The 20,520-nt window shown below is 47.5% G+C and overlaps 11 protein-coding genes across 11 annotated transcripts; 6 read left to right on the top strand and 5 right to left on the bottom strand.

Moving 5' to 3' along the window:
• The first annotated feature begins 33 nt into the window (after positions 1 to 33).
• On the top strand, positions 34 to 1,719 carry BT62DRAFT_139080 (origin recognition complex subunit 2). The gene is made up of 3 exons (XM_043179823.1): positions 34 to 1,356; positions 1,445 to 1,573; positions 1,684 to 1,719. Exon 1 carries the CDS (start codon positions 56 to 58, stop codon positions 1,331 to 1,333), a length of 1,278 nt encoding a protein of 425 aa, XP_043039362.1. The 5' UTR covers positions 34 to 55; the 3' UTR covers positions 1,334 to 1,356; positions 1,445 to 1,573; positions 1,684 to 1,719.
• Positions 1,365 to 3,374, bottom strand: BT62DRAFT_932207 (class III ADH enzyme). The gene is made up of 13 exons (XM_043186310.1): positions 3,304 to 3,374; positions 3,006 to 3,252; positions 2,905 to 2,951; positions 2,807 to 2,848; positions 2,686 to 2,755; positions 2,583 to 2,636; positions 2,453 to 2,532; positions 2,259 to 2,406; positions 1,959 to 2,206; positions 1,813 to 1,913; positions 1,674 to 1,759; positions 1,529 to 1,617; positions 1,365 to 1,478 (listed from the first exon to the last, which is right to left on the bottom strand). Exons 2-13 carry the CDS (start codon positions 3,139 to 3,141, stop codon positions 1,440 to 1,442), a joined length of 1,140 nt encoding a protein of 379 aa, XP_043039363.1. The 5' UTR covers positions 3,142 to 3,252; positions 3,304 to 3,374; the 3' UTR covers positions 1,365 to 1,439.
• An 82-nt stretch (positions 3,375 to 3,456) lies between these two features.
• On the top strand, positions 3,457 to 4,234 carry BT62DRAFT_932209 (DUF1742-domain-containing protein). Its single transcript, XM_043186311.1, has 3 exons — positions 3,457 to 3,513; positions 3,567 to 3,984; positions 4,038 to 4,234. The coding sequence occupies exons 1-3, from the start codon at positions 3,484 to 3,486 to the stop codon at positions 4,130 to 4,132; spliced, it is 543 nt and encodes a 180-aa protein (XP_043039364.1). The 5' UTR covers positions 3,457 to 3,483; the 3' UTR covers positions 4,133 to 4,234.
• Positions 4,235 to 4,794: 560 nt separating this feature from the next.
• Positions 4,795 to 6,442, bottom strand: BT62DRAFT_994280 (oxidoreductase). Its single transcript, XM_043190461.1, has 7 exons — positions 6,054 to 6,442; positions 5,882 to 6,002; positions 5,754 to 5,835; positions 5,371 to 5,702; positions 5,184 to 5,305; positions 5,104 to 5,131; positions 4,795 to 5,050 (listed from the first exon to the last, which is right to left on the bottom strand). The coding sequence occupies exons 1-7, from the start codon at positions 6,328 to 6,330 to the stop codon at positions 4,903 to 4,905; spliced, it is 1,110 nt and encodes a 369-aa protein (XP_043039365.1). The 5' UTR covers positions 6,331 to 6,442; the 3' UTR covers positions 4,795 to 4,902.
• Positions 6,426 to 9,306, top strand: BT62DRAFT_949749 (uncharacterized protein). The gene is made up of 21 exons (XM_043188117.1): positions 6,426 to 6,456; positions 6,515 to 6,735; positions 6,798 to 6,890; positions 6,947 to 7,028; positions 7,080 to 7,105; positions 7,159 to 7,188; positions 7,243 to 7,250; positions 7,302 to 7,332; positions 7,384 to 7,486; positions 7,539 to 7,617; positions 7,670 to 7,703; positions 7,759 to 7,846; positions 7,900 to 8,069; positions 8,119 to 8,161; positions 8,215 to 8,394; positions 8,449 to 8,489; positions 8,549 to 8,676; positions 8,736 to 8,765; positions 8,816 to 8,894; positions 8,942 to 9,042; positions 9,100 to 9,306. The coding sequence occupies exons 2-21, from the start codon at positions 6,592 to 6,594 to the stop codon at positions 9,173 to 9,175; spliced, it is 1,566 nt and encodes a 521-aa protein (XP_043039366.1). The 5' UTR covers positions 6,426 to 6,456; positions 6,515 to 6,591; the 3' UTR covers positions 9,176 to 9,306.
• A 5-nt stretch (positions 9,307 to 9,311) lies between these two features.
• On the top strand, positions 9,312 to 11,774 carry BT62DRAFT_139122 (uncharacterized protein). Its single transcript, XM_043179824.1, has 5 exons — positions 9,312 to 9,488; positions 9,541 to 9,895; positions 9,949 to 10,019; positions 10,076 to 10,405; positions 10,456 to 11,774. Exons 1-5 carry the CDS (start codon positions 9,435 to 9,437, stop codon positions 11,671 to 11,673), a joined length of 2,028 nt encoding a protein of 675 aa, XP_043039367.1. The 5' UTR covers positions 9,312 to 9,434; the 3' UTR covers positions 11,674 to 11,774.
• Positions 11,746 to 12,386, bottom strand: BT62DRAFT_1076287 (uncharacterized protein). Its single transcript, XM_043179198.1, has 3 exons — positions 12,269 to 12,386; positions 12,147 to 12,217; positions 11,746 to 12,098 (listed from the first exon to the last, which is right to left on the bottom strand). The coding sequence occupies exons 1-3, from the start codon at positions 12,341 to 12,343 to the stop codon at positions 11,876 to 11,878; spliced, it is 369 nt and encodes a 122-aa protein (XP_043039368.1). The 5' UTR covers positions 12,344 to 12,386; the 3' UTR covers positions 11,746 to 11,875.
• Positions 12,387 to 12,442: 56 nt separating this feature from the next.
• On the top strand, positions 12,443 to 13,103 carry BT62DRAFT_1076288 (uncharacterized protein). Its single transcript, XM_043179199.1, has 3 exons — positions 12,443 to 12,726; positions 12,772 to 12,899; positions 12,951 to 13,103. Exons 1-3 carry the CDS (start codon positions 12,489 to 12,491, stop codon positions 13,005 to 13,007), a joined length of 423 nt encoding a protein of 140 aa, XP_043039369.1. The 5' UTR covers positions 12,443 to 12,488; the 3' UTR covers positions 13,008 to 13,103.
• Positions 13,104 to 13,390: 287 nt separating this feature from the next.
• On the bottom strand, positions 13,391 to 14,131 carry BT62DRAFT_980850 (WD40 repeat-like protein; the record flags this gene model as incomplete). The annotated part of the gene is made up of 4 exons (XM_043189543.1): positions 13,391 to 13,495; positions 13,545 to 13,642; positions 13,694 to 13,805; positions 13,853 to 14,131. 4 exons carry the CDS (start codon positions 14,129 to 14,131, stop codon positions 13,391 to 13,393), a joined length of 594 nt encoding a protein of 197 aa, XP_043039370.1.
• A 1,199-nt stretch (positions 14,132 to 15,330) lies between these two features.
• On the top strand, positions 15,331 to 16,312 carry BT62DRAFT_980851 (uncharacterized protein; the record flags this gene model as incomplete). The annotated part of the gene is made up of 7 exons (XM_043189544.1): positions 15,331 to 15,431; positions 15,487 to 15,518; positions 15,802 to 15,863; positions 15,920 to 15,967; positions 16,019 to 16,051; positions 16,100 to 16,247; positions 16,296 to 16,312. The coding sequence occupies 7 exons, from the start codon at positions 15,331 to 15,333 to the stop codon at positions 16,310 to 16,312; spliced, it is 441 nt and encodes a 146-aa protein (XP_043039371.1).
• Positions 16,313 to 17,117: 805 nt separating this feature from the next.
• Positions 17,118 to 20,495, bottom strand: BT62DRAFT_895420 (alcohol oxidase; the record flags this gene model as incomplete). Its single annotated transcript, XM_043183222.1, has 26 exons — positions 17,118 to 17,215; positions 17,275 to 17,394; positions 17,442 to 17,495; positions 17,545 to 17,672; positions 17,728 to 17,869; positions 17,924 to 18,053; positions 18,112 to 18,135; positions 18,185 to 18,197; positions 18,252 to 18,297; positions 18,350 to 18,372; positions 18,419 to 18,513; positions 18,569 to 18,711; positions 18,764 to 18,798; positions 18,854 to 19,145; positions 19,200 to 19,292; positions 19,393 to 19,531; positions 19,580 to 19,610; positions 19,652 to 19,688; positions 19,744 to 19,762; positions 19,815 to 19,849; positions 19,944 to 19,969; positions 20,019 to 20,080; positions 20,137 to 20,179; positions 20,232 to 20,268; positions 20,328 to 20,390; positions 20,444 to 20,495. The coding sequence occupies 26 exons, from the start codon at positions 20,493 to 20,495 to the stop codon at positions 17,118 to 17,120; spliced, it is 1,980 nt and encodes a 659-aa protein (XP_043039372.1).
• Between the last annotated feature and the right edge of the window lie 25 nt (positions 20,496 to 20,520).

The raw sequence follows: 20,520 nt of genomic DNA on the forward strand, positions 1-20,520 counted from the left end.
CAAGTACTTGGTACAACAGGGACACACTCTCTGCACAGCTTCTACCGCATCGCCCATGCATCACGGCTCCGATTCCAGTGACAGCGAGGACGATGCTCCCTGCTCGTCGGGGGCCGAAGACGATGTTGAAGCCATTCCTCTGGCGCCCAAATCTAGGAAAAGAAAAGCACAGGATGACGAAGGACGGGGCCAGCCCATCATCGTACAGACTTCCTTCGACGCGTACTTTACCCACACCAGCTCGCGACCCCAGACCTCTGCCAACGTTTTTTCTTCCCTTATACCACCGCTGTCATCAACGGAATATACAGAGGCCATTGCCACTCTCCCCGACCAGCAACTTAAATCGATACTCTTGACAGATCCCGAAGCACGAAACGCCTTGTTCACCAGGATTTTACGCGAGCTGAAAGAAGGTTTTAATGTGCTCTGCTACGGGTACGGCTCCAAGCGTAATCTATTGAACCAGTTCGCGGTAGAGCGATGTTCCAAAGTGGGACATGTCGTCGTAGCCAACGGATTTCAGCCTAATTTCAGCATCAAGGACTTACTCAATTTTATCGAGGCCATTCCTGGTGTCCTCTCCCTTCCTGCGTCTTCTGCCGCTATTGAGAGCCAGGCGCGGCGGATAGCCACGTTCTTCTCCCAGCCATCACAAAAACAACCGCTCTACATCATCATTCATAACATCGATTCTCCCAGCCTTCGCACCACCAAGTCCAAGGCTTGTCTCGTCCTTCTGGCCTCTAATCCTCGTATTCATATCGTGGCATCCGTAGATCATATCAACGCGCCACTTATATGGTCTTCTAGCGAGGCATCTTCTCGAGGAGATGGGGGCTTTACGTGGCTCTGGCACGACATGACCACCCTTGCTCCATATGATTTTGAGCTAACATACGCCGACCGCTCGTCAATATCTGGAGCACATGGGGGCGGGCCTCGTAAGCAGCGTGATGCAGGAAGTTTGGGCATCCCGAACGCCACGAACATGTCGGAGACCGCTGCAGCCCATGTCTTAGCGTCTGTCACGCAGAAAGCCAAGAAGCTGTTTGTGCTTATGGCTCAGAAGCAGCTTGATGCGGTAGAGGAAGCTGGCGGCCCGCCGGCGAATGATATGCAACCGTTCGCGATGGGATACGGGATGTTGTTCAACGCCGCCCGTGATGAGTTCATTGCGACAAATGATACGGCCTTGCGATCGTTACTTGGAGAGTTCAGGGACCATAATCTGATTCTAGGTGAGCAAAGCACATCGGGTACGGAGATGCTGTGGATACCACTGCGGAAAGAGAGGTTGGCCAATGTCCTTCGCTCAATACAGGTGGAATGAAGTAGGCTTTCCCTCTCTTGAAAGTACGTCGAAATTTGTTGTATACAATTGCATTCGGCAATTCATAATACTAATACATTTACGTCGCAAATCTTTATTGTGTATCTCAAGACATGTCAACGACGCAACGGATGCATTCGCCACCCTAAAGACATAAATGAAGATGGGGACTGGATGAAATGATAGTGACCTCACATGCATATCATGGAACCCTTCGTTAATTTCAGCAAACTTCCTATAGTGAGTAACATACTCGTCAATCTTGACTTTTCCTTGTAGATAATCTTTTTTTTGAATAGAGGTCAGTCGATAGAAGCACCGAACAACATTACTGAATCACCTTCAACAAGACCAGGAATCTCAGTCCTTCCTTTGACACCACCGAACGCGCTCCCCCGCCAGGTACGGCCAGTTACCAATTGGAAACTAAGATCACTAGCGTTAGATAAAGTTGTTTGCCGCGGCAACAGGCAACTCACGGTCGTGTAGAGATCTCTTGACCGGCAGCAGCAACACCAATGATAGTCGAGACACCCCATCCTTTGTGACAAGCCTCAAGAGCAGATCTCATAACATGCACCTGATTTTGATCAATAAATGGTTTCATCCTCAAGACGCAACTCACATTCCCAGTACAATCAAACGTGTAATCGAGGCCGCCGTCGGTGATTTCGACGAGATGATCCTGAATACGAGTGCCCTCAGGAAGCTGGAGTGGGTTGATGAAATCGGTCGCTCCAAACTTCCTTGCCCAAGCCTCTTTGCCGGGATTGGTGTCGATGGCAATGATACGGCTGGCGCCTACCATGGCCGACGTGTTGACAACTCCAAGACCTATGGCGCCGCAGCCGAAGACTGCCACGGACGAATCCTCTACGAAAGAGATATCAGAAGACCGTACATAGACATACAAAGGAGACCATACTGATTCCGGGCTGCTTTACAACAGAGCCCCATGCGGTGGTTATACCACATCCGAGTAGACAAACCTTCTCCAAAGGTGCTTTTTTGTCTACGGCAACGACCGACACGTCGGCGACAACGGTGTATTGCGAAAAGGTAGATGTGCCCATCTGGACTTGTTAGAGCAGTTCGCGGCTCAAATGCGAAGGCACATACAAAGTGATGGATAGGTTGGCCCTTACAGGTAAAGCGGCTCGTATTGTCGGGCATAAGACCTTTGCCTTGGGTGGCGCGAACTAGAGGCAGGGATGAGGCCATGACGGCTACTCGATACGAAATGGTATACCTTTCCCACAAAGGTTGGTTTTGCCGCTTTTGCAGAATTTGCACTCCCGACACTCTGTTCGTTATTAGAAACACATAATTAGATGAGGAGGCGCGCGTCTCACCGGCGGTATAGAGCGGGATGACATGGTCACCGACTGCAACATTGGTTACACCTTGTCCGACTGATTCGACCTTATCAAAAAAGATCAAAAATTATCGGCGGTGACGGAAGGGCACTCTTACGACCCCTCCGCCCTCGTGACCCAGGATAACGGGGAAAAGACCCTGAATTGAGCTGGGATAAGGCATATCAATCTCATGGAATGCCGCCTAAGACAGACCTCGGGATCTTTGCCACTGCGAGTGTACTCATCGGTATGGCAGATTCCTGGAAAGCCGATAAATGGTATTGCTATTGCCCGCACGCCGACATGCACTTTACCAGTGTGAAGGATATGAATCCTGACTTCATGGGCCTGGGGAGGCGCGACTTCGATATTCTCGATCTTGAGAGGCTCGCCAGCACCCCAGCAGACGGCGGCCTTGCACTTAATTACTTTGCCGCCAGTGTCAGACATGATGGTGGTTGGAGAGAAGAAGATGTGGGTAAGTCAGCGAAATTTGAATACTTTGTATGTCGACAATCGGACCGGCTATTTCTTTTTGGGTACGATTGGATCCGGTTGCTCCTGTATATACATAGTTTCTTGTGCTAGCCTTTTCGCAGGAATATCTCATACCTTGAACGTAATTTTACGCGTCGTTTTGAAAGAGACGGGGATGATTCCTTTTTTTTGCTATTGAAAAGATGAATGACCGGGTCATCTTGCGCGCGACGGTGTGCTCTTATGACGCATCACCAGGACGCTTCTTGCCTAAATAGGATTCGGGTATCACAGTATCCTTGCCTTCACATCATCATGTCCTTTACAAATCTGTACTACAAAAGGGTACGTTATCTTTGCCATTCTCTGTCAACAGCTGTATACATAGCTGACCATAGACCACAGGGACACCCAAGGCTTGCTATGTCTGCTACAAACCGACTACAGCCTGTCTAGCCACCATCAACGCTGTTGACTTTCTTTACACGTGTCAAACCCATCTTACCGACAGAGGCTTTGTTTCAGCTGTGCAAGAAGAACCTGCTAAACCGGCTCTAAGTGAGGATGAGATTGCTAAGGTGAAAGAAGAATGGGAGGAGAAGCAGAAAAGGAAGGCAGAGCGTGAGAGGGAGAAGGAGAAGGAGAAGAAAAAGGTGGATAAGGAGAAAGATAAAGAGAAAGACGAGGATGACGACAAGGGCAAGAAGGACAAGAAATCCATGTCACCGAAGTCATCGCCTTCTCCAGCTTCTCCTTCGACGCCTAAACCGTCTGTAGCTCATCAGCGTTTTACCCTACACCGTGACATCTTTACCAGTACGTGCCATTGCTGAATTGGACACTGTGGTTATTGACTTGAATCGTCAAAGTGCGACAAACTGAACATCGTAGGCGTAGACAAGCCGCGCAGGCAAAGGATTTAGCGCCTCGTTTACCTGGGGCGCCTCGGGGAGAATTAGCATAGCCTATAATACCTTTCAGCATCCCATTTTGGACGTTCATAATATGATGTACTTGTACTAAACAGTATTTAACTTGCTTGAATATGTTACGCGGCAAACGAATCCTTGATTATATTTGTATTCATTCGACCAGCAATGACAAAGCTACAGTTGTGTGTACAGAGAAGGATAATACCTTGAAAACAAGACGTAGGGTCGATTGGTCCTGAAATATATCGATGCGAGGGAAGTATTTCCTGCGGAGAAGCACTTCCCCGCAAGTTACCCAGAACCGAAAATGACAAGGACCATTAGAAGATATATCCGCAAGATCAAGGCATGATGGTATTCTAGCAATCGCCTTCAGGCCCGCAAGTTGCAAGAGATGATTACCCGTGTCAGCAAAGATAGATTCTACGATTTGGCACAATAGTTGTTCTCGCTGTGCTCTCGAGATCTGGATGCAATGCAGTGCGAAGCTGAGTGAACAGGAAGATCTGTACCATGAATAACAAAACAACTTACATGATTTCGATACTATGACGCGTAAGTTCCCCTGGCTCAGGTTGCTACGTCATCCCCTACACGAAATGCAGACCCCTCGGGGGCTCATTTATCTTGGGTATGTGCAAATATGAATTAATACTGGTCGTCTACAATAGCCTGAGAATGAGTCCAATGAGTCAGATGTAAAAAAATGGGTGAGTCCGATCGTATATACGTGGTCTATCGTCCAAGAAAATACTGGTTTAAAGCGGCAAAACGGTGCCAAAGACATGATCCCAGAACTTGCCTACAACAACCTGTCATAAAGGTGTCTCGGTCTACAGAAAATAGACGTACTAGTTACACCAAAGGCAAGCTCGTAGTTTTTGTAGTGATGGGCAAGGTGGTATCGTTTTTGTTCTTTCAGGTATGCTGGAAGGTCGGTATGATGAAGCCTGCAAGTTCAGGTTAGCGGTCAACTGGGTCAAGGGGATATATTATCACTTACGCATAATGCATAGTATCATAGATAACATCTACAAAGATTGATATCAGCATTTAGAAGTCCGATGATAAGTCAATACTCGCAAAAAGCGAACGCTCCCGCTATAATTCCATTTGCCACCGGAGTGGGGAAGAGTTTGTATGCCAGCTGGGTGAAGGGAAACTGAAGCGCTGTAAACAAGACCGGCGGCATGACAAGCCTCAGTCTAAATATTGTACACTAACGTCATTAACGTTATTCACCAACGAAATGGCACTCAGGGTTACGTACCGATCCATAGGAAGATAATGGTGCACGCCGTGTAAGAGGAAGTGTAGAGTAAGAAATGGACCTTTGTCGGGAAGATTCTCATCGAGATGGAACAAGAACCGATGCATGCCGTATTCCAATATCGTCCAGATGACGTTTCCAATGAAGAAGCAGATCGCAAATTTCGTATAGGACTCTTGGGGGACTTGGGAAAGGAATTGCAGAGGGAGTATGGGGTTCACAAAGACCGAAGGCAGCGGCATGCTGAACTGCAAGATTGAACGTAGGGCAAGGTACATCGTGATTGGAATCCAGACGAGTGGCACCGCATACCACACGCATTTTGTGAACACCTATGAGAGCTGTGAGTACCGTCCAACAGAATTTTTGAGGACCAAATATACCTCAAGATAGGCTGGCCCGAACAGCCGAGCCGAATACGACAGATGCCGGGGTTGATGGATTTGCTGGAGGTAAAAGTTTTTGCTGCGGGATGGTTGAGCCGAAGAACAGAAAGCGTACGGAGACATACCTGAAGTTAGCATACCATACCTGAGGCAGCAGAGGCTTGCTCAAATCCAAGAACCCATTCTTCGCAAAATCCGCTTTGAGGTCGGTGTCTTCTGGATGGAAATCCTCGTCGGCGACCCAGTCTAAGGAGCTAACGTTAGAAGCTATTGCAAGAGACTAATGACATTACGCACCCTGAGAGCAGGTATGCTCCTCGTTGCCCACTCTTCCAATGAGAAACTCTTCTAGCATGTCGTATGCAGCCTCCGAATGCTCATGCTCGTTCTTGTCATTCATGACGTCCTCAATTGGTTGGCCTGCACGACGAAGAAGGACATCTTGGCCGCCAGGGTGGTCAGCTAAGAATCCTGTAATGTCGTACACCTTTCCTCGGTAGGAGACCCAACAGCTAGAGGCCGCGACATGTCCTTTGAGGTCCTCGGGAGAGTAGATTCTGACCCTTTTTGACATGGTGTGCGCAGAAGAGAAACAAGGCCCCTTTCAGCAGCCTTCCTCTTTTAGTGATGCCTGCCGGCGGTACTGGATTTATACTTGGACATTTCCTACATACAGTAGAGCTGAATGATCGTTCATACGGTGCATATCAGTGTTGATTCTTTCGAAATATTTCCAAAGATTCTGATGGGCTTGCCAGCTCATCTGACGAGAACCATCACAGCGACGTCTCGTGAACCCTAACCATATGCAAGCATTGGGTTCTTTCTATATAACATGGACCGAACCATGGACATCCGGCACACACTTACTTTCAGATTGTTACGCTCCATGAGATTTTCTTGGTCGAATGCATTGTTAGCGACGACGTCCCTCCAGGACGCCTTTGCGCGATGCCCCGATTATACCACGTATGCACAGGCCAGTCGCAATCTTGACTAGAAAACACATAATTCGGATACTAACGGCATTTCCGTGTGCAGAGCTCGCAGGGAAACCCATCTATCGGTCCTTTGGCTTTACCGTACATGCGCCCTGATCCAGCCTGTCGCACGTTCAACAGTACCGCTGTCGAGGTAAGTCTCGTTCCTCTGAGCTTGAGATAGAAAATAACCACCTTTTTTCCTGCTAGAAAGTCATTGAAGATATGAAATCGCGTTTGAAAGATCCTGATCTCGCGAGACTGTTCGAAAACACTTTCCCTAACACTTTAGGTCTGTCTGTGTATCCTATGCTCTTTTTCCAGCGCGCTTATCTTCATAAAGACACGACAGTTAGGTATTACAATGGAGTGAGCTTACATGTTCATCTTTCCCTCTGTGTCCGAATGATCTAATTTCGAAGACAGAGAATTTGGCTTTCATCATAACTGGGGTTCGAATTTCTGACAGCAAGCATAACTTTTGGCACTCATTCTCACGTTTTTAGGATATAACGTTTGTGCACGGCTCTTAACACGTGTCATTATAGCTTACTCCCTCTTTCAGGGCTCAGTGGCTACGTGATACCACTAACCAGGTAGTATCTGCATCTTACATGCTAAACCACCATCCACTCAATTTCCGGCAGTTTGCTCATTATGGATCCTTGCTTTCTATCGACCCTGATCTGGCCGCTCTCGTCAAGGCTGTCATCAACAACGAGGCGCGATACGTCGCCGAATATCCATATTGTAAGTCCTTCTCTGAAGTTTGGTCTTTATTCTGATCTGTATGGTTGGGTAGGTGGCGCATTTCAGCCGCCCCCAGAAAGTGGCCTTGCCCCTTCTCATAACGACTATGCGGACGGTGTCACTGTAAATCCGTGAGCACTGTTGATGTTTCTTTATCAGCACTTCACTGAGGCAGAACTGAAGACCTGTGAACAATCAGACAGTTTTCGAATGCAAGGTTAGCATGAATCGTTTGTAAAAGTTCGATACTTTTGTTGATAACAACTTCATAGTATGAGATCGACTCCTTATGCGGATTCTTGAAGCTTTCCAGGATCTTTTATAATGCTACGAAGGATGAGTCATTTATGAATGACAACTGTCAGTTTACTGGCGTACTTCTTGAATGCAAAGTTGATGATTCACTTTCCAAGGGTTTTATGCTGTCGACCAGATCTTTCGTGTTATTAACGAGCAGTCTCAGCCGACATTCGATAAGGACTTTAATTTCATCTCATACTACAACTGGACCGGCGGAAACGGGGCGCTATCTCCTAGCGTTCCCAATGGCGGTAACGGTGAACCAAAGGCGTATACAGGTATGGTGAGTTTATGATAAATTCTACCTCTATTTGTCTATTTAGTGGCACCAGGTTGGCACCCATCATCGTCCTTCAGATGACCTCAGCGTATTTGGTGAGTTCTTGAGTAATTCTCGAGAAAACTACCTGAACCTGAGTCTCTGGAAGCATTTCTTACGCCAGCGAATGCTATGCTCAGCGTGGAGTTAGATCACCTCGCTACTATACTGGATACTACCGGCCAAGGACAGAACATAAGTGCATTGGCTAAAGAATGGAGCTCGCGTATCCGTGACTCGGTCTGGGAAAATACTGTTGTTGACAGTGTTTTTGCGTACGAAACGAACGGTGAGTGTGTTGTGGCAAATTCTGGATATGCTCTAAGCGCCTCCTCTTGTTAAGGTTTAGGTGCTCGGTACGTGATGGACGACGCGAATGTACCCGTAAGTCACTTCCAGGTGACTCTTTAATTGCGTCCAGGTCACGATGTTATCTTGTGTAGTCCTTGCTATCTCTTCCGTATCTCGGATTCTTGCAAAAAGATGATCCGATGTACGTAGCTACTCGGCAGCTTCTGCTTTCATCGAAGAATCCATACTATGCTGCGGGGAGGACGTTTAATGGCATTGGGTAAGCGTCTCGAAAATTTTCCTTCTTCCTTTGGTTAACAGTTGGATGCTGTGTCTTAGCGGACCACATGTTGATGCGTGGCACCCATGGTGCGTATTTCCTGCTGTCAAAATGATGATCATTCAAGGGGTTCTATTAGGCCAATGTCCCAGATATCTGCAATATTTGGTACGGATAATGATGAGGAAATACTTGAATCCTTATACGTAATCGCTAATGTGGGTATAACGCGCATTGTTGAGCCTTTGTACTTATTGTCAATCAGAACACGAATGGACTTGGTTTGATCCATGAATCCCAGTCAATATACAACTCTTCAGACTATACGCGACCTTGGTTCGCATGGGCAAACAGCTACTTCGCAGAGTAAGCAAACGGACTATTTTCTCTTTTCATGGGCTGATCGTAAGGAAATGTGTGCAGGATGCTCTTGGATCTGGCGGATCGAAAGCCTGGCTTGATTTTCTCCAAGGATGTAAGTTACAAGCCAGGCCAATGAATTCCACCACCTAGGAACAACATGCTTATATCAATAATTCATGAAATTTTGATCCTTATGTAGCTGTTGAACGTGCAAAATACTTGTCTTTGTACTGGCTGTGTCAAATGTAAATCAAACCACAAAATGCCGTGACGTGACGTTACGTACCCAAACTCCATTCGCGGATTCAATCCTTTATATATCTAACTCATGCTCATGTTCTCAACGTAGACCAGATTTTTTCTCTTTCCTTGGTGTTCTGTTCTTCTCCACTGTCATGTCTTTCACACCCCGCGAAATTGGTACACTCATTGTCGTTATTGTCAAAGCCGTGCGTTCTCTACTCCTGTATTGCCACCTGTCGGCTAACAGGACGCTTCCAGAATCATCTCACCAACAAGAGGCACATAGGAAAGCAAGATCCTTATTGCTCTGTCGAGTTTGAAGGAAGAAAAGGACGCACAAAGACAATTAAACGCGGCGGCCAGCATCCAGAGTGGGACGAAGAGCTTCGGTTTGCCGTGTTTGAGGATGTTGAAGACGAATTAGCTCGCACAGCTAACCGCACTCCTTCACCTCCCGCAAAGAATGGGTCCCCACTAAGACAGTCGACAACAAAGTCCAAGACGAAAAAAGTGATGAAACTCGCGGTTTACGCGGATGATGCCAGAGAGCCTGAGCTTGTAGGAGAGGCAATGGTGGACCTGACAACGGTACTGACCAAGGGAGAACAGGACGGTGAGTAAATCTCACGTTCTTTCTTTGACTTACCTTCATTAATGAGTGTATAGAATGTTATACCCTGATGTATAAGGAACGATTTGCCGGTCAAGTCTACTTAGAGTTGACGTTTTATTCCAATGTATGTCGCTTCCTGCAATAGTACCACGTCCAATTTCACCTGATTACTGGTTACAGGAAGCTCCTCCTGTGAAGAAGACGAAACCCAAGCCCAAGGACAAGAACTACGCCGGCCCGGGAGAGTTCGTAGGCGAATCATCGGCACCTAATGGTCAAGGCGGGGCCCCTGGCAGAATTGTCTCCATGAGCGTGTTGCCCAATCATCATCGACGACAGTCAGAGTCGATATCTTCAATGCCTTCTTTGAGACCGTCGAGCTCATCGGCGCAACTCGATCTTTATAACCCTCCTTATGAAAGACAGCGAAGACTGACATCCATGAGCAGTGTAGTGAATGATTTTGGGCACCTCAACGTGTCTGATTCTAGGAGACGTGAGAGCTTTCCAGTTAGTGAATAGGCTGTTGTTCTGTCTATTGGCTCTAACCGTGTTTTCAGCCTGTAGTTTCCGCGCCTGATCTGTACGGATCTCGTGGTTCTCTCCCCGCACATTCCTCGTCTCTCCCTCCCGAATTAGGGTATGGATACGACCCAAGTATGTCAGATTCCGCGTCAACTTACGGCTCAATACCTCCCAATACTCTTCCACCGCCTGGTTTGCCGTACCCAGCGCATGCCCCATATCAACAACCTTATGAAATCGCTCCCACACCAAGCTTTGCCAAATCGACGATGCGACCACGTTATAGTGTTCCTACTTCATCCTCGGGGTTCATGCCACTGTCATCTCATTCTCGTGTCCTTCCATCTCATCCTTCCGAGCCTTCAAGTTTCGCGCCTCCCTTGGCTCATACACCAGGTCCGACTCTTTATAACGGAAACCATTTTCCTCCTCAGCCAAGTTTTACGCCTATGCCATCTCAGACTCCGGCTTTGATGCCTTTGCCTACTTCATCTTCCAGCATCTTAGATGGCCCATTACCATATCCGGGCACAACACAGTACTCATATCCATATGTGCCAGCACCGCCAGCACCCCTTGCGCAGCCATATATGCCTCATTTGTTGCCCCAAACGTCGCATCCTCCTTTGCGGCAGTCATATACTGGTTATCCTACTCCGTCTCAGGAACCAATTCCCGCGAGTTCTTCGCTGTCCACAAGCCAAGGACCTGGATCAAGACCTCTGCCACAGCCGCAGCAGCCTCCTCAAGTGCTTCCGCCCCCCCCTCCAGTAAATCAACCACAGTATGGTACGTATAATCCGTCACAAGCGAACAGTGTGATGTTTCCGCCTACCAACGGTTATCAGCCGGCACCACCTCCGCCACCTCCGCTTCTCCAAAATGATTCGCCTCCTCGTTCTCCTCACCCTTATATGGAAGCACCTCAACCTGTTCCTCCGCCACCTCCGCCTCCTGTATCTCAGTATGAGCTTCACGCTCCTCGACGTCGCGCTAGCCTACCTACGCCACCTGGACAGGGTCATCAACGTGGAGCTCTCCCTATCCCTCCCCCTCCCCCTCCGCCTGGAGATTATCACCAGAATGCTCACCCCCTTCCCATTCCCCCGCCGCCACCATCAAATTTGGGGCCTCCGGCTCAACCATACGTACCGGGACCTCCTCCTAGACCTCCTCAGCTGGATGACGAGGGCCATTGGGTGCCTCCAGGTATGTCTGTACAACAATCATACCCGCCGCAAGGATGGGTGTGATACTGCATGGCCCATCATGGTTTTTGTTTTGTAATTGACTTGCCATCATATTCCATCGGACTTAGCGCTGCACGCATCAATCATCAAGTAATATGCATATTTGGGACATCGATACATATCCCAGCATTCTGTTATCGTCGAAAACTAATAGGAACGTATTGACATATGAGAATTCAATGGCATTTGCTGCCGATGTCATGAACTACTCTCCCGTATCTTCCTTTGCTAACCTCCACTTGTTGATTTCGGTTTCTGTCGGGACGATTCCACGTCTAGTAAGTTCTAATCGGGCTTGTCTGCGGACGGCGTTTTCTTGCACGCGACGTTCCGCCTCGTATTCAAGGAGTGCATGTTCAGCCCCGAATACCAAACCAAAGACACCAGAAGTTGTGACAAGGAAGCCTTTAAAGGACATTGGTTGTCGTCTTCTGATGGTCAGTTGGACGACCTGACGAAATGATAAAGACGGGTACCTATACCAAGGCCATGCATAGTGTGCAATGATAGAAAGTCCGAGACCAATAGCAGTCGCTCGCGCAGCTACCTAAAGATACGTTGGACTTGTACAAACGATGCTCAACGGAATGAAACAGACTCGTATTCCAGCCTCCGTCTGAAGATCCTCTGCATGTCGTACGTCCTCTTCACGGCGAACGCGAGCTGTGGACATGGATAAGAAGGGAGTAAGGAGATGGTGGCAGTTCGTTTCGTCAATTGCATCATCTATTTGAAGTCGCCGATTCTGTCAAATTTTCTCAAAACGTTGCCTGCCGCCGGCCTTGACGCGCTCGAGATTCTTCTGTACTGCCACGACGATGCAGCGAATACTGGGCACCACCGTTCGTATTGCACGGCCTTTCCACTACCGTGCTCTCTACATTCCACACCCCTTCTCGACGAGTGTTCGCCGTCTCGCTACACCCTCATCCGAGTCACCGGAAGACCTCGCAAAATTTGAAAAGTTCCAGAACACAACGGTATTCAAGGCGTTGCGGGACAACCCCGATGCATACCGCGCTTTAAGTGATTTCATCGTCTTCATTAAAAAACAAGGTGTGTATTGTACTCTGTTGAGTATCCTGGGCTTACAGATACTAGGGCTTGACTACAGAACACCACCGTCCAAGGTGGCAATGATCAAGCTTGCCATGAATCCAGAATTTAGGGCTGCCTTTCAAAAGGTCAATGAGGAGTGCATGAAGGTTGGCGTTGACTTTTCGTCCAAGGTGACAAGCGGTGTTGTTTCAATAGTGGGGGCATTACAAACCTTTGTTTAGGAAGTTCAACAAGAAATCATGGACGTCTTCGGAAAACCGCCCACAAGCGACGACTGAAGGGTACTACATTGTTGGCCTGACCGTTGAGCACGCACTTCAGTCGGCTGCATCGAGCTTCGCGGAGAGAATTCAAGTACCCCCCCCCCCCCACATAAAATACATGACAACAATCCTCCTCCGAATACTGTATTTTCTGTGACGTCTGCTGCACGATCACTCAATAACATGCAGATGCTTAAAAGAATCAGTTTCCAACGATCCTAAGTCCTGTGCGATAACACTGAGAAGACTAGGACTATTTCCCCGGAAAAGGACGCCGCAAATTGGCCGTTACTACGTGACTGGATGTGCCCTTCAAATTCGACAGTGTACAACACTTGGACTTTAATAAAGGCTCTTGACGAAAGGCAGTATCCCTCCACCCCCAAGAACATCGGCCATCAATAATCCAATACGGAGATCTGGCCATTCTCAGAACAGGCCAGCAGCTTTGAGTCAGCGCACGGAACCACCTGAACTATTTTTTGGCCACGGGAACAAGGTATCTAGAATAAAATATTAGACATGTACGAGAGGAATACAGGCTGTACGCGCCTCGTTTATCACTTTGTTCGAACGGCGGAGGTCCCATAACCGCACAGTTCCATCCCTGTCTCCGCAGGCAAATAGTCCCTCTGACGGTAAAGATGCACCTAGATAAAAATCTGAGCATTGGAGCGCATGCATTAAAACTTGAAGCAAACCTCGAACGTAACGACCACTGACTTGTGTGCAGGCATGGCCAAATCGTTGAACTGGGATCTCTGGTACAAGTCTATGATCTCGTATTTCGAACTGGAGGTCTCGATGTGATACCTTGAGTAGAGTTAGTTTCCCGCATGTTAAGAGAAACAAAGATACACCTCTGTTATAGTGCAAAAGGGCGAAATCGTCGTATGAGAGTTGTAGATTATATTCGAGGTCTTCAAGGTGTTCACAACACGCTCAGAAGCCAGGTCATAAAGGTTGATGGTGCAATCTGCTCCTCCTGACATGAGTTTATGACTGGTGTCGCAGATTGGAAGCAGTGATTGTACAACAGAATTGTGCTTCATCGCCAGTGCCTTTGGAGATGCCGCAGAAAAATTAGCTTTCACCTCCCAGAGGTGAATGATGTGGTCATATCCACCAGTCGCGAACATGAGGGGTTGCTTCATAGTAGTCACGGAGCTAACACCGCCTCGTTTAGCCTTATCCCAAGGCCTAGTAAATGTCAAAGGTGGCTAGGGTCATTTTAGCTTCTGACAAAGTAAGTTTGCATGATGCGCTCACAGCTGGGAGGCCAATGTGGACTGCAGATAATTGGTGTTCCTCTTGTGGTCTGCTGAGAATTACCACACTTTGGACGCCGTTGGATAGAACACAGGCATCATCAACAGGTTCTCGTATGCCGGTGGGTATATGCCCCAAAGGTCGATGTCTACGACACTAGTAAGTACATAGGCGCCGCAACACACTGAAGGGACCACTATACCTCAGGCTAGGCGTCATCTCGAATTCTTCTAGAGTGCCGTACATCGAGACTGTCAGATACGTCGAAAATTGAGGATGCTTCAGAAGACGCCGCGCTTTGTCGTACTGTTCGCGAAGCGGAAGCCGCAGAGTGTCGCACACAAGTTGGTATGGCGCTGACTGTGCACTAGAGTCGACTAAAACCTTCGTAACTTCCTTATTTGCTTCGACTAGAGGAAGGAGCGGCTCAGATATGATGATGTCGTCGTCGTAACATATGTTAATATCTTTGGATTCTGGGGGCAATCGGTAGTAAGGACCCCGCAAAGGGTTAGGCTCGGAGTCAGGCGTCATTGGGCCTGCAGATGGATGCTGAAATGAGAGAGTACCTGAAACAAAACCTCGGAAAGGGGGCTTCGATGCGTCATCATTGGTAGATGGGTGAAGAATCAATGAATTCTCGCGAGGTAGAATAGACAAGGAGCCAGATGAGAAGGAAAAGACGGTTTCGGATATACCAGACGCAAATATTGGCACTTCGGAGCTTGAGCCATTCGAAAGTCCATGGTAAGAATGATTAGGGTCTGATTGAGCCATTAAATTGATTGACAATCTACTAGATATGTGGTTAATGAACCGAAGTTCTTACAAGGGTTGTGATGGGAATACTATACCATCAAGGTAGATGCTCATCTTCATTAAAGTCTAACAATAAAAAGGCCAATGAGGTATAGAACTCTTCGGCAAGCAGCCTAACAGTAAATGCTCGAGGCAAGGCAAGGGATGGTAAGGAGGAAAAACTAGAGTCGGCCCGAAAGTACCGAAATCTACAGGTCCTTTACGTCAGCATCTTCTTTACTACTTACCTTCACTCACCGCCCATCCAATAATGGCCTCGACGACTCGACCCGTTGTTTTCATGGATATCAACATCGGTGAGACCCCGGCAGGGAGACTCAAGATGGAGCTATTTAACGACATTGTACCGAAGTGGGCATATTCAGTGACTAAACCTTCCTCTTTTGCTCAGATTTATGCTGCGAAGGACGGCTGAAAACTTCAGGCAACTCTGCACCGGTGAATACAGGTGCATATACTGCGCTCTTCCTGATTTACCTTCTCTGACACGTCTGCCAGAGTCAACTCACGACCTCAAGGATACAAGAACGCTACATTTCACAGGCAAGCAGAGATTCTAACATGATTATTATTTGCCGTTGTTCATTTCATATCTAGAGTGTAGGACCCCCCACCCGCTCTTCAGAGGGTAGATCTAATAATGCATGCAGAGTGCCGAATTTCATGTGTCAAGGTACCTACATGTCAACACCCAAACCCTAAAATATTGATCAACGATCAGGAGGTGACTTTTTGAAGGGTGACGGTACTGGGTCGTTCTCGATTTATGGAGATAAGTTCCCAGTGAGTGTTTCGGAGCACTTCTGTGGCGTACTTCTATCTCATAACATATCACTTAGGACGAGAACTTCCAAGAAAAGCATACTGTACCTGGTCTCCTCTCGATGGTGCGCCTTCATGCGACTCAGTCAAAATCAAACACTGACGAGATCTGGTAGGCGAATTCTGGTCCTAATACCAACGGATGTCAGGTAAGCAAGCAAGGACATTACTATGATAGCTAATCCAGACGTCTATAGTTTTTCATTACCACGGCGAAATGCGATTTCCTGGATGGAAAGCATGTCGTATTTGGAAGAGTCATAGATGGTATGTTGACGTTGAGAAAGATCGAAAACGTAGCCACAGGTCCCAACAACAGGCCTAAGCTCCTTGTAAAGATCACAGGTGAGCGATGCCATGAGTGTATCAGTATTTGTGTTGAAGACCACATAGAATGCGGAGAGATGTAGTCGGAAGTCGAGACTTTCCTGTCCTTAGAGTAAGAGAACCGTTAAGAATCTAATGCAAACACCTGTATCTTGGTGAGCATTGCATAGCATGAAATATGCCGAGCTCTATCGAAAGCCGGAGGTCAGTGACAGTTGTTGAAGTTAATTCGGTGAACCGAAATAAGTGGTAGCGAGTATTAAGCAGCAGGCGCCTACCGTACTGTAATGCTAGTTCGATGCTGTGATTGATTTCTGAAGCAAGCCCACGGTAGAATAGTGAAAACACTACCACGCTATTGACATTCATTCGCGTTTTCCCGTCATGCAAAAAGCGCAACTCTTCGCGTTATAGGGAAGCAACCTCGTTAACAAGTATCTTAAAGGTGTTAATGCTTGTCAATTGGTAAAACATGGTCAAGGCTGATCTACTTGTACTCGAAGTTGTTGTATGAATAGGCGGTGAGGAGGGTTTTGAGAAAGGACATCAAGATGCCTCGGTGAACGCTACCTAACGCAGTCAAGATTCACTCCAAAAAAAAGTTTGCGATATTTGGTTGTACTTATGCTGGATCACCTTCTGAAAGACCTGAAGGAAGTATATTTACGCTCAAGTTCGTCGTGCGTTCTTTCCAATATGCTGGAAATGTCAGAAGCAAGTCTTCCCGCTAATCCTCACTCGCACGATTTTATGTGTTTCAGAAATGAAAGCACCATCAATTAGACCCAAACACCGACTCGACAAACCGTGTATTTCCATTTCTACTGTTACAAGCACAAACTACGTAATCTTACAGGCGTTTAAAAATGAAACGGGTTACTTAGATTTCTACACCAGAGCCTTCAATCTAGCCTGCTGGGTCATAGGAACACCTTTCGGGAGAGGCGCGTGTGGTACAGGCGCATGCGGCGTCTTGATCTTAAAACCTATGAAACATCAATCGTCAGTGAGCGAAGATATGACTTTGCGGACAAGCGATCCGCACCCATATCTTCCGCCAAGAGATCAGCGCCCTTCTCTCCAACTAAGAGAGCAGAGGAATAGGTGTTCGTGCCCAAGTTGTCTGGGCAGATACTCAAATCCACACATTTCAGGTTTTGAGTTCCTGCGCCAGGAATTAAAACAGTTACGGTTCCAGGACAGTGCACGCACCATAGACATTGAGACGACTGTCAACAACCCCGCCTTCTTCTCTGGGTTTCATGGCTGGGATCGTAAATCCGAGGAAGCTGAGATGAATGATGTATAGGCCTACCGCACGTCCCAAGACTGTGCCAGGTTGTCTCAACATGGTCCGCAATCCAGTCGTCGATTGCTTTGTCGTCATCCTTGTTGTACTTGATGTCTTCATGGGCCTTGTTCGCGTCGTAAGTCTCGCCCGGCCTATATATTAGCATTGTCAACACTTTTTGGTTAGACCGGTCGTCATGCTGCTTACTTATGCCAAGTTCCCATATGAATTCCAACAGTAAATCCGTTCGGGAGGAGCTCCTTTGCCGTCCTGATGTCAATGTCCCTGGCAGCAGCAGGCGACGCTGGATGGAAGTGAGGATGATGGGAAGTAAGTTCACCTCGGAAGGCTATTCGGGCTCATAAGTTTCTAGGTAATGCTAATATTGTATCAGTTCACCCACCATCCATCCTACGAGCAACCTCGCGGGTTTTCTTGTAACTCCAACGAATCGGGGCAAAATCGGCTTTGTTGTTCATAAAGCCACTATCGAAGAACGGCTCCTGGTACGGATTCTGTGATTTGATGTGGATCTATTGGGACCGTGTTAACGTCGATGAGTAATGTTACCAGAACGTCAGATCAGGTCACCTTTCCACGACTAGCGGGGTATTCCTAAGATACGGAATCAGTAACACGAAAGTTGAGGCCAGTTGATACAGACAAGATATTGGAACCTATTTGAAAGTCAAAAACACACAAAAGACAACTTGAAAAACCATGGGGCCCACATAGTAATATAGTTGCCGGGAGGCAGAAGACTATGATCCGCATAAGCTTTTAGGAAATCATGAGCTTCAAGATTTTTGACAATGTTGAAAATCTGTACCTCCTGAGACAATTGAACCGAACCTGAAGGAGTGGTTAGTAGATAAAAGCGGCACAGCAGATCACATACATAACCGGTTTGTCGGGCTTGTCCTTGAAGTATCTATTCCATAACTCATTAAATTCCGGGCCCATTTCCTTGAGCTCTTCCTCGGTCGGGCGAATCTAACCCAATATACAATCTAAAAGAGGAGAAAAGCAGCAGCAAGAAAAGCAATACCTTAAAACCTGCATCGATAGCGTTAGACGACAATCTCGCCTTCTCGGGACTCGTCTCCCATTCTGCAAACAGTTCCTTCTGGACTTCTTTGTTTCCTCTCAAAAAATCATCCAGAGTGAAGCTCTCGTTTGAAACGCGGTACACTACCATTATATAAGAATTGTGTTAACGAGTAGTGATCTTCGGAGAACTTACGTGTAAGAGTCGTATAATGATCCTGATACTGCTCTCTGAAATTCGCAGGACTTTAACGATACGTGCATAAGGAAAAAAATGGATACATACCCAACACCGGGAAGATCGCTTACTACCTTCAAATCCAACTTCTTGAGCAATTTGGCGTCACCGACACCAGACCGTTCCAGTATTTGCGGTGTTCCGAGAGTCCCACCGCTCAAGACAACATACCTGCGTGCCTTCACAACAGTCTCGCGAAGCCTACCTCCGTCGGCCCTGTTGCGAGCAGGCACATACACCACTCCAACAGCTTTGTTCCCCTCAAAGATGACGCGGGAAACGCGGGAGTTCGTGCGCAGGTACAGGTTGTTCTGAACGTCCATGACGCTGTGAACATAAGCTACACATCATTCTTAATCTACTGATTGTAAAGATGGATAAGCTGCCGACTTACCGGTGGCGGCATCGCTGCGTCGACCAGTGTGTCTGTTAATGTATTTGGCCCAGATCTCCGAGGCATGGGATGTATCGAGGTCTGCGGCAGCACCTTAGTAGCATACAAAAAGTATGTTCGTTATACCGAACCTTGGATGTCATCTATGAAAGTAGTCAGATCCGGAACTCTGGAGCAAGGAATTTCCACATACCGCTGAATGGGATGCCCATAGCATCGGATGCTCTCAAAAAGTCCTGCGCCAGTGGGGTGATAGAACCTCCATTGCTAATGGCGACGGGCCCGTCATATCCATGCGTGTCATTGTTGACAGGCTTTTGGTAGTTCTCCAGCTATCAAGATGTGAGTGAGGACTACGGGGAATAGAGGAGACAACTGACTCGCTTCATCAAAGGCAAGAGATCTATATTTCTCCTCGTTAACATTTTGCGGACAATAAGAAATTGCTCCACATGCCTTTAGCCGTCCATCCCTCAGTTTTGAAATCATCTATCAAAGAACCGTAAGTCAATATGTATGCCCCATTGTACAAGGGTAAACCGACCCCAGTCAGATGCGGACGCCTTGTGAATGTGAGTGTGGTTAGCCAAATGTGCAGACATAAATACGCCTTACCCTGGTGTACATCTGGAAATTGATACTGTTGGAACCTTAGCGATTAACTATGCACAGACGCTATCAACGTACCTGCTTCCACCACCTGTAACATGTGTCATAATTGAGCGGCTTATAGAGTTAATGCACACGACGTACCGAGGACATTGGCGCATCTAAGGCACAGTGGGTTAGTGACATCTCACTTTACAGAGTATAACTTACGGAACGATGCTTTGTCGGCCTCGCAAGAAGGGGGATTCCTGCGTGTCTGTGTAAAAGGTCGCCTTATCGTTACTGCAAGGGCTTCAGTGACACTGGAATCTTCGAGAGCGATTGTAACTTGCATCCCGTCCCGCTGCATATTCTTGACGTAGATTCCTGGTCTGGAGAACTGTAGCTTAGTCTACGACAGAAGCGAATAGTCATGGAACTTACCTGTATACCCAAGGATCATCTCGGTTGTTGGCTCCTCCTGGACAGACACAGAGAGAATGCCACAGAATGTACAGGCAGATGGAGTATTACACATACCTTCGATGAGCATGACTTTCAAGGTGGGATCGGCGTAGGCCAACCTGCCAGCAACGACACATCCTATAGACAAGGGTGTCACCCATCTGACGAAGAAAGCGAACCAAAAGACAGACCTGCTGGACCGCCTCCTGCTACAATAACATCGACTTCTTCAGGATGACCCATAGAGATTCAGAGGAAAGAGAACGAG

This window comes from Guyanagaster necrorhizus (genome assembly GCF_019112545.1).
Source record: "Guyanagaster necrorhizus MCA 3950 unplaced genomic scaffold BT62scaffold_13, whole genome shotgun sequence".
Lineage (NCBI taxonomy): Eukaryota > Fungi > Basidiomycota > Agaricomycetes > Agaricales > Physalacriaceae > Guyanagaster > Guyanagaster necrorhizus.